At 36.5% G+C, this 16914-nt stretch overlaps 1 protein-coding gene across 3 annotated transcripts in view; it reads left to right on the top strand.

Moving 5' to 3' along the window:
* The window catches only part of LCLAT1 (lysocardiolipin acyltransferase 1), a 204780-nt gene that overhangs the window by 79847 nt on the left and 108019 nt on the right, over window positions 1–16914 (top strand). For all 3 annotated transcript variants that reach the window (XM_059943653.1, XM_059943652.1, XM_059943654.1), the window contains exon 3: window positions 3128–3326. In XM_059943653.1, coding sequence (XP_059799636.1) covers window positions 3128–3326 — 199 coding nt within the window. The remainder of the gene's footprint in view (window positions 1–3127; window positions 3327–16914) is intronic.

The following is a 16914-nucleotide window of genomic DNA, read 5'->3' as shown; positions in this document are numbered from 1 at the left end:
TTGTAATGATGAGTACATGTCCTTGTTCATTTAATTTTTGGATGGTTCTGTTCAGCATAATCAATACTGTCAGGTCAAACTTTGCTTGTGCCCAGAGCAGTTTTTGCTTCTGAAAATTCTGAGTCTTTCCAACAGTGTTTGTTAGCTAATTACTGAGATTATTAGAACTACTTGGAGTTCTGTCCTTTCACCATAAATCATGTCGTAGGAATTCGGCGGTCATTTTCTAACTCCCCTAACTCCCCATCTAGGACACATGTCTCTTCCACAGCTTGCTGATTCCATTCCTGTCCTAGAACACAACAGGTGTTCAACAAACATAGATTACTGAATATAATTTCTGTCTAGACTGCTGCTCTTAAGAAAGGGGGTCTCAGTCTTTGATGAATGATTTGGGATTGATGAATGACTTGGGATTGCGCGTCCTTAAATAGCTAAGGATTTGAGGAGCCGGGCCTAAGCTGAGTCTGAAAAGCCAAAGCAGACTTGGAGATGAGGAACGTCATAGATCTTTCTTACATCAGACTAAGTAAAGATCCACTGGAGTAATAAATAGGAACATGGGGCATGATGGCAAAACTGAGTCTCTGTGATCAGGAGGGGACCCATTCATCTTTGTTTTCATACACACTTGGAGGTAGTAAATAGTGGTATATAAAAGATCCTCAGAAATTACTTCTGTATTTCTAATTCTAGGCGAGATCTTTGACCAGTTAAAAGTCATGAGAATTATCACTCTTGGTTCAGTTTAAGACATAAAACATTATAAAATTTTATAAGATTAGTTTCTTACTGCTAAAACTGTTATCTTCTGTACTAGAAACAGAACAAATATGAGAATAGTGTCTTTTTTTCTTTTAAACAGTTTTTGATCTGGATTATTTGAATTCTGGAGTTCTTTATAGGCATTACAACTTTATTTCTGTAGTGTATTTGTTATTCTGCTTTTGTAGGAGCTGTAAATAATGTTGACTAGGTATGTCTTATCTAGTATTAAAAATGATTAATGTGAACTAGAGATCTAGGCTGCCCAGAAGATTATATATAACTTTCAGTCACATTCTGATAGAGTGCTGGATGGCAGGGAGGAGAATACTTCATGATATGCTCCTCTACAGTCTAGGATTTTTTATTTTGATATTTACTATGACGAAAGGCTAACGATTATTTTGGGATTCATAGGAAACATGTATTAGAAATTACACATGTAAGGTTAGAGTTGGTGTTTGGGAATTATAGGCTTAAGATTTTTAACTGTTTTCTATAGTACAACATACAATTAGTAGTCAGCTTCCTCTTTCTACCAGTTAAAGGAAGGGTTTCTTGCATTTCAGTTCTTTGCAAAATCTGAAAAATATATCATATTTGGAATGCAGAGTGGGGCTGATCTAAACTAACCTTGGATGGTGACTTCAGACATGTCATCTGGGCCAAGACATATAATTCAGTGATTCACATTGGTAGTTGACAGCCCTTTACACTTGTAAGTGGAAAAATGGTTATTTTTTGCTGTGGGTCCAAGTCTAGAGGGCTCCTCCCCGATCCTCTCCATTCTGAATTCTCTTCTACATTGGAACTTAACTTCCCAGACTTTGGAGTGGGGGTGGGGATTATAACTATTTGAGTGGTTATGGACTCTTTTGAAAATTTGACGAAAACCGCAGGCATTTTGTAGCTACTTTAGCCCAAATGATCATGTTTTACATCTTAACCCTCTGACTCTGAAATACTGTGGTCATAATAACAAACATATCTTTTTTTTAAAGCTAATATTCCTTTTAACCTGTTTTTTTCTTGGTCCTATTTGAGGTCCTATTGTTCTTTTGTATCATACTTTTTTTTAAAAAGGTCTTTTTGGAAATATACTGAAAAATTAATAAAACATAAAGGCACTTTAATAATTTTAAAGTGTAACTATCAGCCAAATCAAGAAGTAGGAAATTGTCAGCAAGCCACCTAGCTTCCCAGTCGCAACACCCTCCTATTTAGTAGAAGTAGCTACTGTCCTAACTTGTAAGATAGTTATTTCCTTGCTTTTCTTTTTAATTTTACCGCTTGTATTTTTACCATCTGTATATTTATCTGTAGATATCTTAGTTACTGTCTGTTTCAGAAAGATTTATATGGACACTTAATGTATATATTCTTGTTTGGTTTTTTTCTCTCAACATTATGCTTGTATGTTGTCCATGTTGCTGTAGATATCCATGGTTCATTTGTTTTCATTGTTGTATCGTATTCCATTGCATAATTGTACCACAGTTTCTTTGCTATACTTTGATCAAAGTTTTCATAATATTGCCAGAGAACTTCCGATTTTCTTGTCTTTTATCTGCTGTGGACCAGTTTTCTCTCCATTAGTCAAATATTTATTAACTAGTAAATTTGTTACCTGTAAATTATTCAAAAATTTAAATGGGCATTGAAATCAGTAATCAGGGCTTCTTAATATGTTATTGTTCTTTCAAGAACTTCAGTCTGTAATTTATTTCCTTCTAAATATTTCATATATACTTTATGCCTGGCCATCAGAAAAGTTAATTAAGCAAATTTGGCAAATATTTGATCTTCTATGTGCCAAGCACTATTGTAGGTACTGGGGCTGCAGCACTTTAGTAAATATACATTCTTTATATATTTAAAAAATAAACAGATACGTGTATTTGTTTAAAAAAAAATCTTAGTACAGAAAGGTATAAAATGAAAAATTTGACTCTCTGTTCCCTCAGTCCTATGTTCAGTATTAAATTTCTTGACTATTCTTTTTATTAAAAAATTTAAAAATCTTATATATCTTTCTTTAACCTGAAAAAATTACACAGTGGAAACTTCTTGTATGCCTTTTGTACTTTTTCTTTTCGTCTTAATAATCCATCTTGAAGATTTCAATGAAAGTTAGCATTTTTAAATTAGGGAACTGCCAGAAACTTAAATTAGTAGAACTGAAAATAGAAACAGTGCTGTCATGTTCTTCCAGATTAACTTCTTTTTCTTAATTTGTTATAGAAGCAAGAATAACATGCTTTTGACTTATTAGAAATCAGATTTATTTATAGGACATGATAAAATTTACCTATGGGAAATCATAACTTTAAATTGTTAAATATCTGTATTGTTTTTTCTGTAGGCATTGCTGGAGACCATGTTTGGTGTAAAAGTGATTATAACAGGTGATGCATTTGTTCCTGGAGAAAGAAGTGTCATTATCATGAATCATCGGACAAGAATGGACTGGATGTTCCTGTGGAATTGTCTGATGAGATATAGCTACCTCAGATTAGAGAAAATTTGCCTCAAAGCCACTCTCAAAAGTGTTCCAGGATTTGGTAGGTTATTCACAAATTATTATAAGTTGTTCATTTATTTTATATATGATGTACTCACTCTAAAACTACAGAATAACTTACTAAACTCCACTTAAGTATTAAAGCCATTTCCACTTTTTTCCCTCCCTAGCCAAAAACAATCACCAGTTTTTTTTTTTTTTTTTTTTCCTTAGGGGATAATAAATTATTTTAATCCTTTTTCAGAAACATCTTATGTTGAAAGAGAATAAACTATTCACAAGGAAGTAGGTATGGTCCCAGAGGACCAAAAATTTGAAGAATATGAATTAATAGTTCAGTAACTTTTTATTACATGTCATACTTGTGGTAATTTAGACCAGAAAGTGGTCTGTGCTGATAAGGTACTTGAAAGGAACTGATTCATTCACATTTATCTAATAATTGAATAGTAATTGAATAACCATTGGTTCCAAGCGTTATACCAGGTGCTGGTGTTTTCTGAACTTACCTAATCCATCACTTTTTTTTTTTTTTTAAAGACTTTTCACTGTCCTTGTTGTATACTATAATATTAAAATTCTTAGAAATGTTTATTTTCCATAGTTAGGAAAGCAGCATGTTCACTGAGTGGTGGATAAGTAGGGATATTTCAACATTGCATGTTAAATCTTAATTGATCTCCACTCTGTAATGTGAAGTAGGGGTGAGGAACAGACTAAAAATATATTCAAACCAGTTATTCACATATGAGTGGATGAAGCACCCACTATACTCCCTGACAGCCTCATCCATTAAACCTGTACTTCTTTGGTTTCCTATGTAATATTTCTTATTTGAATTCTTTGCTCTCTAAACCATGTGCCTATCAGTGTACTGAAATTGTGTAGGATTTGTGAGGGCAAAGGGCAGGCATTGTCCTCAGGATAGACTAGTAAGAAGTACTGCATGTTTGTGTTTTAGTTGCCTTCATGCTAATAGTTTTATCTTTCTCTTTGTCACTTGAACAGTATTGTGGTCTCAGGATAGTCAGATTCCTTAAATGGCAACTGACTTTCCCTAGAGCAAACATCCCCATAGAACCAGCAGGAAGCTGCAAGGCATTTTATGACCTAGCCCCAGAATTCATATAGCATCACATCTACAGTACATTATTGGTGGAAGCCATCACTGTCCTCAAAGAGTCTAGGGGAGGGTGCATAGACTTCACCTCTTGATGGCAGAAATGTCAAAGATATTTTAGTATTTTAAAAAACTGCCACATTCCTAAAAAGACTGATCAAGAATGATAATGTCTTGTTTATCATTCCTGATTCTACATAAAATAAAGTAACAGAATATTAAGAACATTATGTGAATGAGCTTGAAAATATATATGAAATCAACAAATTACATTCAGAAAAATACAACTGACAAAATCTGATAATAATGAAAACAAATGAAAAATAAATTAAAACAGCTTCATGTCTAATAAAGAGATTGAATCCATAATTAAGAGCCTTCTTACAATGGTTTTTGGAGGACAATGGCAGCTGCCTGATCTTCCTCATCTTTAAAAAAACAAAAAACAAAAATCATCCAATCAACAAGCAGAGGAAGTAAAACCACATCACTCATCTCTTCAGCATGACCAGTAGACAAAGAAGGCATTTAGAAGGTTCTGGTATTAAGTAGAGAAAGTCTAAAAGAGTTCTTTCTACCCTCCCATCATTGCAAACCTGTGGGTTCTGAGAGTGGTAAGAGACTTTACTCTTAAGAGTAAAGAGAGTAGAGAGGCATGGAAAACTTAGAGGAAGCACAAACAAAAGCATCCCCAGAAAAATTAAAGTCTAACGCTAAGTGCCAAAATACTGAACACAGGTCTGGACATAGTAGTTCACAGCACACGATACAAGGAAGTGATTAGAAAGACAGTGGGACCTGAAGATGCCTCAGGAGAAGTATTGCTTCTGAGGGAGAATCAGATATATAGAGAAGGGCTAGCTTCCCTTAGAAGTGTGGTAGTGAAGGAAAACAAGGAAATTAAAAATCCTGCAGGAATAAAAAGAGAAGCAAGAAATAACAGTCTTTGCTTACCCCACCCCCAAAATTATACAGCAAAACCCAATAACCATAAAAGCTTTTTAAATTCATAAAAGAAACTTAAGTGGAGGGCAGAACTGAAAAACCAAAAAGCCAAAAAATGTACACCATAACACAACACTCCAAACTGAATGAATTATCATTAACTAAGCAATTGGGGATATTAAAAAAAAGATACTTTTGAGTGAGAAATACAATGAACAGTAATAGACAAGAAAACAAGGAGAAATATAAGTCAATTGAATTCAAGGAAAAAAAAGAACAAAAAGGCAAAATCATGTCAGAAATGAAGAGCGAATTATGAAATATCCAAGAGGAAAATAGAGTAAAATGAAAATAAAGAGCAATACAAGAAAACAGAAAATGACTCAGCAGTGAAAAGCTGAAAGCATTTCCTCTAAGATGAAGAACAGGACAAGAATGTCTACTCTCAGCCACTTTTTTTTGTTGACCTTGCCACGCAGCTCGTGGGATCTTAGTTCCCTGGCCAGGGATTGAACCTTGGCCACAGCAGTGAAAGCACCAGGTCCTAACCCCTGGACCACCATGGAATTCCCACACTCTTGCCACTTTTATTCAACATAGTCTTGGAAGTCCTAGCCACAGCAATCAGAGAAGAAAAAGAAATAAAAGAAATCCAGATGGGAAAAGAAGTAGTAAAACTGTCGCTGTTTGCAGATGACATGGTACTATACGTAGAGAATCCTAAAGATGCTACCAGAATCAATAGTGTCAAAATGACTATTCTACCCAAGGCAATCTACAGATTCAGTGCAATCCCTAGTAAATTATCAATGGCATTTTCCACAGAACTAGAACAAAAAATTTTTTTTAATTTGTATGGAAATACAAAAGACCTCGAATAGCCAAAGCAATCCTGAGAAAGAAAAACAGAGATGGAGGAACCACACTCCCTGACCCTAGATTATACTACAAAGCTACATGGCACAAAAACAGATATATACATCAATGGAACAGGATGGAAAGCCCAGAAATAAACCCACACATCTATGGTCAATTAATCTATGACAAAGGAGGCAAGACTATACAATGAAGAAAAGTCAGTTTCTTCAATAAGTGGTGCTGGTAAAACTGGACAACTACATGTAAAAGAATGAAACTAGAACATTCTCTAATGCCAGACACAAAAATAAACTCAAAATGAATCAAAGACCTAAATATAAGATGCGATACTATAAAACTCTTAGAGGAAAACATAGGAAGAACACTCTTTGACATAAAACACAGCAAGATCTTTTTCAATCCATCTGCTAGGGTAATGGAAATAAAAACAAAAATAAACTAATGGGACCTAATTAAACTCAAAAGCTTTTTCACAGCAGAGGAAACCATAAACGAAACAAAAAGACACCCCACAGCATGGGAGAAAATATTTGCAAACAATGCGACCGACAAGGGATTAATCTCCAAAATTTACAGACAGCTCATGCAGCTCAATATCCATAAAACAAACAACCCAATCAAAAAATGGGAAGAAGACCTAAATAGATATTTCTCCAAAGAAGACATACACATGGCCAAGAGGCACATGAAAAGATGCCCAACATCACTAATTATTAGAGAAATGCAAATCAAAACTACAATGAGATATCACGTCACACCAATCAGAATGGTCATCATCAAAAAGTCTACAAACAATAAATGATGGAGAGGCTGTGGAGAAAAGGGAATCCTCCTGCACTGTTGGTGGGAATGTAAATTGATACATCCACTATGGAGAACAGTATGGAGGGTCCTTAAAACAGTAAAAATAGAACTACCGTATCATCCAGCAATCCCACTCCCGGGCATATATCCAGAGAAAACCATATTCTGAAAAGATACAGGCACCTCAGTGTTCATAGTAGCCAAGACATGGAAGCAACCTAAACGTCCATTGACAGAGGAATGGATAAAGAAGATGTGGTACATTTATACAATGGAATATTACTCAGCCATAAAAAAGAATGAAATAATGCCATTTGCAGCAACATGGATGGACCTAGAGAGTATCATTCTACGTGAAGTAAGTCAGACAGAGAAAGACAAATATCATATGATATCATTTACATGTAGAATCTTAAAAAATTATACAAATGAAGTTATTTACAAACCAGAAACAGACTTACAGATGTCGAAAACAAACTTAAGGTTAGCAAAGGGGAAATGTGGGGGATGGGGAAGGATAAATCAGGAGCTTGTGATTAACACACACAAACTACTATATGTAAGATAGATAACCAACAAGGACCTACTGTATAGCACAGAGAACTATACTCAATATTTTATAATAACCTATAAGGGAAAAGAATCTGAAAAAGAATGAACATATGTATATGTATAACTGAATCACTTTGCTGCACACTTGAATCTAGCACAACATTGCAAATCAAGTATACTCCAACACAATTTTTAAAAAACCAAAAGAAAATAGAGAATGAAAAGGAGAAAAAAAGAAAAAAAATTGTCAGAGAGAAAGTAATTGAAATGGAACCTAGTTAGAGGAGTTCTAACATCTGTTTAATTGGAGCCTCTAAAAAAGACAGTCAAAACAATGTAACTTAAATATCACAAGGGTGATATTTAAAAGTACAACCCAAGAAGAATCTTGGGTGTAAAAGATGACTGAGAATTCCCTGGATGGCACAGTGGTTAAGAATCCGCCTGCCAATGCAGGGGACATGGGTTTGAGCCCTGGTCCGGGAAGATCCCACATGCTGCAGAGCAACTAAGCCCTTGCACCACAACTACTGAGCCTGCACTCTAGAGCCCGTGAGCCACAACTACCGAACCTGCGCTCTAGAGCCCACGAGCCACAACTACTGAGCCTGTGCACCACAACTACTGAAGCCCACCCACCTAGAGCCCGTGCTTCGCAACAGCCCACCGCAACGAGAAGCCCACTCGCTGCAACTAGAGAAAGCCTGTGCGCAGCAGCGAAGACCCAACACAGCCAAAAGTAAATAAATAAAAATAAATTTATTTTTAAAATAAATAAATACAAGACAACTGGAGGACTTCCCTGGGTGCACAGTGGTTAAGAATCTGCCTGCCACTGCAGGGGACACGAGTTCGATCCCTGGTCTGGGAAGATCCCACATGCCGTGGAGCAACTAAGCCTATGAGCAACAGCTAGTGAGCCTGCGCTCTAGAGCCCGCAAGCCACAACTCCTGAAACTGCATGCTACAACTACTGAAGCCCACATGCCTAGAGCCCATGCTCCACAACAAGAGAAGCCACTGAAATGAGAAGCCCGTGCACTGCAACAGAGTAGCCCCCACTTGCCGCAACTAGAAAAAGCCTGCATGCATCAACAAAGACCCAACACAGCCAAAAATAAATGAATAAATAAATTTATTTTTAAAAAAATAGTTCATAAAAAAAAAAAAAGATGACTGGAAAGGCAGTTCCAACATGATAGTATGCGGAGCTCTGTAGACCCACTTCCCAGTAAAACTGGTGAAAATTCTGAAGTAAGAGTCATTTAAAATCTCCAGAAATGGTCTGAAGGACATACAGCAAATGAAGAAACATTTATTCAAGAAAATTTATACCAAGACTCATCAAGAACAATGAGAATCTGTGGTATTTGAAACAAGACACACTTGTTTCCTCCCACCTCCCTGTTCAGCCAGACAGAAACTGCTCCAGACTAGTGCAGCCAGGAACACAGGGCGACCCACAATCAGGAGGAATCTGACAACTCTGAGCATCTCCCTCAGGAGTGGAGGTTTTGAATCCCACATCTAGCACCCCAACTTCTCAGGAGTGGAGGTTTTGAACCCCACATCTAGCACCCCAACTTTTAACACCTGCACCTGAGAGATGAGCCTTCAAAACATCTAGCTTTGAAAGCCAGTGGAGACCCATAGGATACAGCAAACTGAGAAATAGTTTTTAAAGGGCCCTGCACACTTATGTGGCTATACTCCAGGACCCAGTGCAGAGGCAGCTGAATGGAAAGCCCCCAGTCTTTCTGTGAAAGACGGCTGTTTGCTTATGTTCCTTGCTGTGGCTGGAGGGGCAGGCTTCTAATTAAACACACATCTAAGGGTAGACTGTAATCTAGAGACCTTGGGGGTGGGGATATCACTTTCCCTCTGGCCCACCTTTGGTCACCAGTGTCTCCGAGAAAGGAGCTTGTATACTTGTCTGGCACTCTGACTTTTGTGGCTGTCACCCAGAAAACACATCCCTTGATAACCTGGCTCTTGTAGCCAGTGGGCTTGTGTTTGGGGGGAGGGGTGAGGTCAATGGGACAGTAGCAAATAAAGAAACAATTCTTAGAGCCAACCATTACTCTAGAGCTTATTTAGCATGGAGGGAGCGGACAAAAGAACCCATCTCCAAGTCTTCTCCTGAAAGAACTATATTTGCCTACTTTAAAAGCTGCTGCCTGAGGGTTTGACTTCCAATTGGCCTGAATCAGGGTGCTGAGATCCTCCCCCCACATTGGCATATCCATCCTCAACTACTGGGAGCCACTAAAAATAAAGTAGGCTGCTTGGACAAACAAAATGTCTCTTAAATCACAAAGGTTTAAGAGACAACCAAGAACTAGAGCAGGGTTGAATGATAAGGTTCATCTCCTATAGGAGGACACTCCTACAAGCCTGGGAGAGGTGGGTATTATATCTAATGCATAGAAACCAACACAGAGAATCAAGGGAAATTAAGAAACAGAGGAATATATTCCAAATTACAGAACAAGATTAAACTTTAGGAAAAGATGTTAATGAACTGGAGACGAGTAATTAACCTGGTGGTAAAGAGGTCAAAATTACAGTCCTAAAGATGCTCATTGGGCTCAGGAGAAGAATGCATGAGAAGTTTAACAAAGAGATAGAAAATATAAGAAAGAAGTCACAGAGCTGAAGAATACAATAACTGAACTGAAAACAGGGTTTAACAGTTTAAGCAGTAGAAAGGGTCAGTGAACTTGAAGACAGGGCAGTAGAACATAACCAATCAAAGCAGCAACATAAAAAATGGAAAACATTGACAATAACTTAAGGGAATTATGGGACAACATCAAGTGGTCCTGCATTTACATTATAGAGGTCCCAGAAGAAGAGAAAAGGGGGCAAAAACTTATTTGAAGACACAATGGCCAAAAAGTACCTCAGCCTAGGGAAGGAAACAGATATCCAGATCCAGGAAGCCCAGAGAATTCCAAATAAGATGAACTTAAAGAGCCTCACACCAAGACACATAATTAACTCATTATTGATGGGGTATTTTTGCAAAAATTAATGCCTGTGGCCAGTGATTTTATTTTGGTCAGCCAAAAATTGTTATTTCACTAACACTTTGTGGGTTATTACATTCAATAGTTACAACTGACACACCTGTAAAGTCTTCTAATTTTCATGAAATGTTGTCTTCAATCCACTCTTCTATAGAAGCAAAGGAGAATTCTCTAGCACTGAGTTTCATTTTCACTTTCTGTATCAGAATCAATCACTAAGGTTTTTTGTCTTTTTGTTGGTCTAATATTCACATCGTCTGAATCAGAACTATATTCTGAAGAACTATCTTCTGAGACACTAGTATATATGTCACTCAATCAAAGAAAGTATCTGCATAGAATTCACTGAAAAATTCTTCACTCAGAATTTTGCAATACATCATTTTTGAAAATTTTACGTTTATAATATACACAAGGTTGGAACAAAGACCTAACGGAGCAAAATGTGAATGATACTGACAATCACAAGTTGTATAATGAACCCTTGATCAATTTTAAGCTCTAACAACTTTGCACAGTGATGTTAATTGTATCACTCTCTAAAAACGTACTGATATGTCTCCTTTCAATAACATTCAGGTAACAAAAGATGTATTAATATGTCTCCAGTCAATAATGTGTTAAAGTGTCAAAATTTAAAGATATGAAGAGCATTTTCAAAGCAGCAAGAGGAAAACAACTTGTTACATACAAGGGGACCCCCATAAGATTATCAGCATATTTTTCAGAAGAACCTTTGCAGACCAGACGGGAGTAGCATGCTATATTCAAAGTGCTGAAAGAAAAAAACTGCCAGTCAAGAAAACTGTATCTGGTAAAGTTGTCCTTCAGAATTGAAGGAGAGATAGAGAGGTTTGTGGACAAGCAAAAGCTCAAGGAGTCCATCTCCTCTAGAATGGCCTTACAAAGAAATGTTAAAGGGACTTCTTTAAGCTGAAAAGAAAAGGTGCTAATTAGAACTGGGAAACATGAATGTATAAATATCCTTGGTAAATATAAATATATAGTAAAATTCAGAATAATGTTGTAAAGGTGGGTTAATCACTTCTAAAGCTAGAATAAAGTTTAAAAGACAAAAGTATTAAAAATAACTATAGCTACAATAATTTTTAAGGGATACAGAAGATAAAAAGATGTAAATTGTGACCTCAAAAACATAACATCGTGGGGGAGTAGTAAAAATGTACAGCCTTAGAATGTGTCTCAACTTAAGTTGTTATCAACTTAAAACAACTGTTATACGTTATTTTATGTCTCATGGTAACCACAAAGGAAAAAACTGTAGCGGATGCACAAATGATAGAGAAAAAGGAATCTAAGCCCACCACTACAGAAAATCACAAAGGAAGAGAGCAAGAGAGGAAGAAAGGAACAAAGGAATTACAAAGCAGCCACAAAACAATTAGCCAAATGGCAGTAAGTACATAGCTATCAGTAATTTCTTTAAATGTAAATGGATTAAATTCTTCAATCAGAAGACAAAAGTGGCTGATGGATTAAAAAAAACCAAGACCTATCTTTATGGTGTCTATAAGAGACCTACCTCAGGTCTAAGGACACACACAGACTGAAAGTGAAGGGATGGAAAAAGATATTCCATGCAAATGGAAACCAAAAGAAAGCTGAGTTAGCTGTATTTCATATCAGACAAAATAGACTTTAAGACAAAGTCTGTGATAAAAGACAAAGAAGGTCATTATATAATGATGAAGGGGTCAATCAAACAAGAGTATATAACATATGTAAATATTTATGCACCTAACAAAGGAGCACCTCAATACATAAACAAATGTTAACAAACCTAAAGGGAGAATAGCAATTCAGTAATAGTAGAGGACTTTAATATCCCATTTTCATCAATGGATGATCATCCAGACAGAAAATCAATAAGGAAACATTGGCCTTAAGTCCAGTTGGTCTGACATATAGTTTAATAGACATATATAGAACATTGTATCCCAAAGCAACAAAATGCACATTTTTCTCAGGCTCACATGGAATATTCTCCAGGATAGATCATATGTGAGGCCTCAAAACAAGTTTTATTACATTTAAGAAGGTTGAAATCATGTCAAGGAATCTTTTCTGATCATAATGTTATGAAACTAGAAATCAGTTACAAGAAAAAAAAAAAACCTGGAAAACTCAAGTATGTGGAGATTAAATAACATACTACTGAACAACCAGTGGGTCAAAGAAGAAATCAAAAAATACCTTGAAACAAATGGAAATAGAAATACAACACACCAAAACTTATGGGATGCAGTGGAAGTAATTCTAAGAGGGGACTTCAATAAACAGTCTATCTTTATACCTCAAGGAACTAGAAAAAGAAGACTAAATAAGGCCCTAAGTTAGAAAGAAGGAAATAACAAAAGTTAGAAGGAAAGAAATAAATGAAAGAGAAACTAAAAAGACAATAGGAAAGATCAGTGAAACTAAGTTGGTTTTTTGACGAGATAAAGGAAACTGACAAAGCTTTAGTTAGATTCACCAAGAAAAAAAGAGGACACAGATAAATAAAGCAGAAGTGAAAGGGTAGATGTACAACTGATACCACAGAAATATGAAGAATCATGGGAGATTGGTATGAACAATTATATGCCAGTAAATTGGACAACCTGAAAGAAATGGATAAATTCCTAGAAACATATGACCTAGGAATCATGAAGAAATAGAAAGTCTGAACAGACCCATTACTAGTAAGGAGACTGAATCAGTAATCATAAAACCCCCAACAAACAAAAGTCCAGAACCAGATGGCTTCAGTGGTGAATTTTACCCAGCATTTAAAGAACTAATACTAATCCTTCTCAATCTCTTCCAAAAAATAGAAGATGGGACTTCCCTGGTAATCCAGTGGTTAAGACTCTGTGTTTCCAATGCAGGGGGCACAGGTTCGATCCCTGGTCGGGGAACTAAGATCCCACATGCCACGCGGTGCGGCCAAGAAAAGAAGAAGGAAACAAAAAATAGAAGAGGAGGGAACACTTCGAAAGTCATTTTATGAGGCCAGCATTACCCCGATACCAAAACCAAACAAAGATGCCACAAGAAAAGAAAATTAGAGGTCAGTATCCCTGATGAACATAGATGTAAAAATCCTCAACAAAATATTAGCAAACCAAATTCAGCAGTACACTAAAAAGATAATACACCATGATCAAGTGGGATTTATCCTAGGGATGCAAAAATTGTTCAACATCTGCAAGTCAATCAATGAGATATACTGCATTGACAAAAGGAAGGATAAAAACTGTCTGATCATCTCCATAGATGCAACAACAACACAGCATTTGACAAAACTTAACATCCATTGATATTAAAACTTCCAGCAAGGTGAGTATGGAGGGAATGTATTTCAATATATTAAAGGCCATATATGAGAGGCCCACAGCTAACATCAGACTTAATGGTGATGAAAAGCTGAAAGCTTCTTTTCTAAGTTCAGGAATAAGACAAGGATGCCCATGCGCTCCACTCTTATTCAACGTTATATTGGAAGTTCTAGCCAGAGCAATTAGGCAAAATTAGATAGATTACATACATAGCATCCAAATTGGAAAAAAAGAAGTAAAACCATCACTATTTGCAAATGACATGATATTATATAGAAAACTATGAAGACTCCAGCAAAAAACTGTTAGAACTAATAAATGAATTCAGTGAGGTTGCACAATACAAAATTAATATACAAAAACCTGTAGTGTTGCTATATACTAATAACAAACTAATCAGAAAGAGGAATTAAGAAAACAATCCCATTTACAATGGCACCAGAGAATAAAATAGGAATAAAGGAGGTGAAATACTTGTACCCTGAAAATTATACAGTATCAATGAAAGAAGCTGAAGTAGACAAATAAGATATTTGTGCTCATATCTGAAAGGAAAGATATTCTGTGCTCATGGATTGGAAGAATTAGTATTGTTTAAAAGTCCATACTGTCCAAAGCAATCTACAGATCCAGTGCTATCCCTATCAAAATTCCAATGGCATTTTTTGATAGAAATAGAACAAACAGTCCTAAAATTTGTATGAAACCACAAAGACTCAGAATAGCCAAAGCAGTCTGGAGAAAGAAGAACAAAGCTAGAGATATAATGCTCCCTGATTTCAGACTAGTTACAAAACTGTAGTAATCAGAACAGTATGGCATTGGCATAAAAACAGACACATAGATCAGTACAAAGGAATACAGAGCCCAGAAATAAACCCACACATATATGGTCAATTAATTTTTGACAAAAGAGCCAAGAGTATACAATAAAGAAGGGATAGTCTTTTCAACAAATGGTGTTTGTTGTGAAAACTGGACTACTATATTGCACTGTACACAAAAATTAACTCAAAATGGATTAATGACCTGAACATAAGACCTGAAACCTTAAAAATCCTAGAAGAAAAAATAGGTGGCAAGCTCCTTGACATTGGTCCTGGTGATGATTTTTTGGATTTGGTACCAAAAGCAAAGGAAACAAAAGCAAAGATAAGTGGTACTATATCAAACTGAAAATCTTCTGCACAACAGAGGAAACCGTCAACAAGATGAAAAGGCAACCTATGGAATGGGAGAAAATATTTGCAAATCATGTATCTGACAAAGGGTTAATATCCAAAATATATGAAGAACTCAAACAACTCAACAGCAAAATAACAATCCAATTAAAAAATGGGCAGAGGAGATCAATGGACATTTTTCCAAAGGTGACATACAGATGGCCAACAGGTGCATGAAAAGGTGCTCAACAGCACTAATCATCAGGAAAATGCAAATCAAAACTATGAGATACCACATCACACCTGGTAGAATGGCTACTGTCAAAAAGCTGAGCAATAACAACTGTTGGTGAGGCTATAGAGAAAAGGGAACCCTTGTGCATTGTTGGTAGGAATGTACATTGGTGTAGCCGCTATGGAAAACAATATGGAGGTTCCCCCAAAATTAAAAATAGAACTACCATATGATCTGGTAATTCTACTTCTGGGTATTTATTGGCGGAAAACAAAAGCACTAACTTGAAAGGATATCTGCACCCCCATGTTCATTGCAGCATTATTTACAATAACCAAGACATGGAAACAACTTGTGTCCATTGGTAGATGAATGGATAAAGAAAATGGTAAATATAGACAGTGGAATATTACTCAGCTATAAAAAAGGATATCCCATAATTTATATCACCTGGATGGACTTCGAGGGCATCATGCTAAGTGAGAAGTCAGATAGAGGAAAACAGATACCACATGCTTTCACTTATTTGTGGAGTCTCCCAAAATAAAAAAACCAATAAAATAAGATAAAATAAAATTCCCCAAAAACCCAACTGAATAGATACAGAGAGGCCAGGATTTGGGGGTGGGCAAAATGGGTGAAGTTGCTCAGAAAGCACAAAATTCCAGTCATTAAATAAGTTATGCAGATGTAATGTACAGCATGGTGACTATAGTTAATACTCTATTGTATATTTGAAAGTTGCTGAGAGTAGATGTTAAAAGTTCTGATAAGAAGAATATTTGTAACTATGTGGTGATAGACATTAATTTAGACATATTGTGGTCATTTCGTGACATGTACATATATGGAATCATTTTGTTGTACACCTAAAGCTAATGTAATGTTATGCATCAGTTACATCTCAATTTAAAAAAGAAGTAGTACAGTTTTATTGGGTGGTGTGAGGATTAAATTAAATGCCAGTAGAGTGTTATTTGCTGCTGCCTGTTACTTCTGTAGTTCCCTTTGGGACATCCACCCTCCCACCTTTTGCCTTACAGAGATCCATGTTAGACCTCTGGTTTTTCTGGTGTCTCACAGACCCATGTTCTCTTTCCCTGACCACCTAATCTTTACTTCCTCCTACTCTGCAATGGTATACTCATTTTTTTTTTTTATAAATTTATATATTTTTATTTATGTATTTTTGGCTGTGTTGGGTCTTTGTTGCTGCGCACGGTCTTTCTCTAGTTGCAGTAAGCAGGGGCTACTCTTCATTGCAGTGCGCGGGCTTCTCACTGCGGTGGCTTCTCTTGTTGCGGAGCACGGGTGTTAGGCGCGCGGGCTTCAGTAGTTGTGGCTTGCGGGCTCTAGAGTGCAGGCTTAGTAGTTGTGGCGCACAGGCTAAGTTGCTCCACGGCATGTGGGATCTTCCCAGACCAGGGCTCGAACCCGTGTCCCCTGCATTGGCAGGCAGATTCTTATCCACTGCGCCATCAGGGAAGCCCCTGTACTCATTTTTTTTTTAATTAATTTATTTATTTTTGGCTGTGTTGGGTCTTCGTTTCTGTGCGAGGGCTT

This window comes from Balaenoptera ricei, chromosome 13 (genome assembly GCF_028023285.1).
Source record: "Balaenoptera ricei isolate mBalRic1 chromosome 13, mBalRic1.hap2, whole genome shotgun sequence".
NCBI lineage: Eukaryota > Metazoa > Chordata > Mammalia > Artiodactyla > Balaenopteridae > Balaenoptera > Balaenoptera ricei.
Note: the sequence above shows the minus strand (reverse complement) of the source record. Positions and strands in the feature narration are given on the sequence as shown.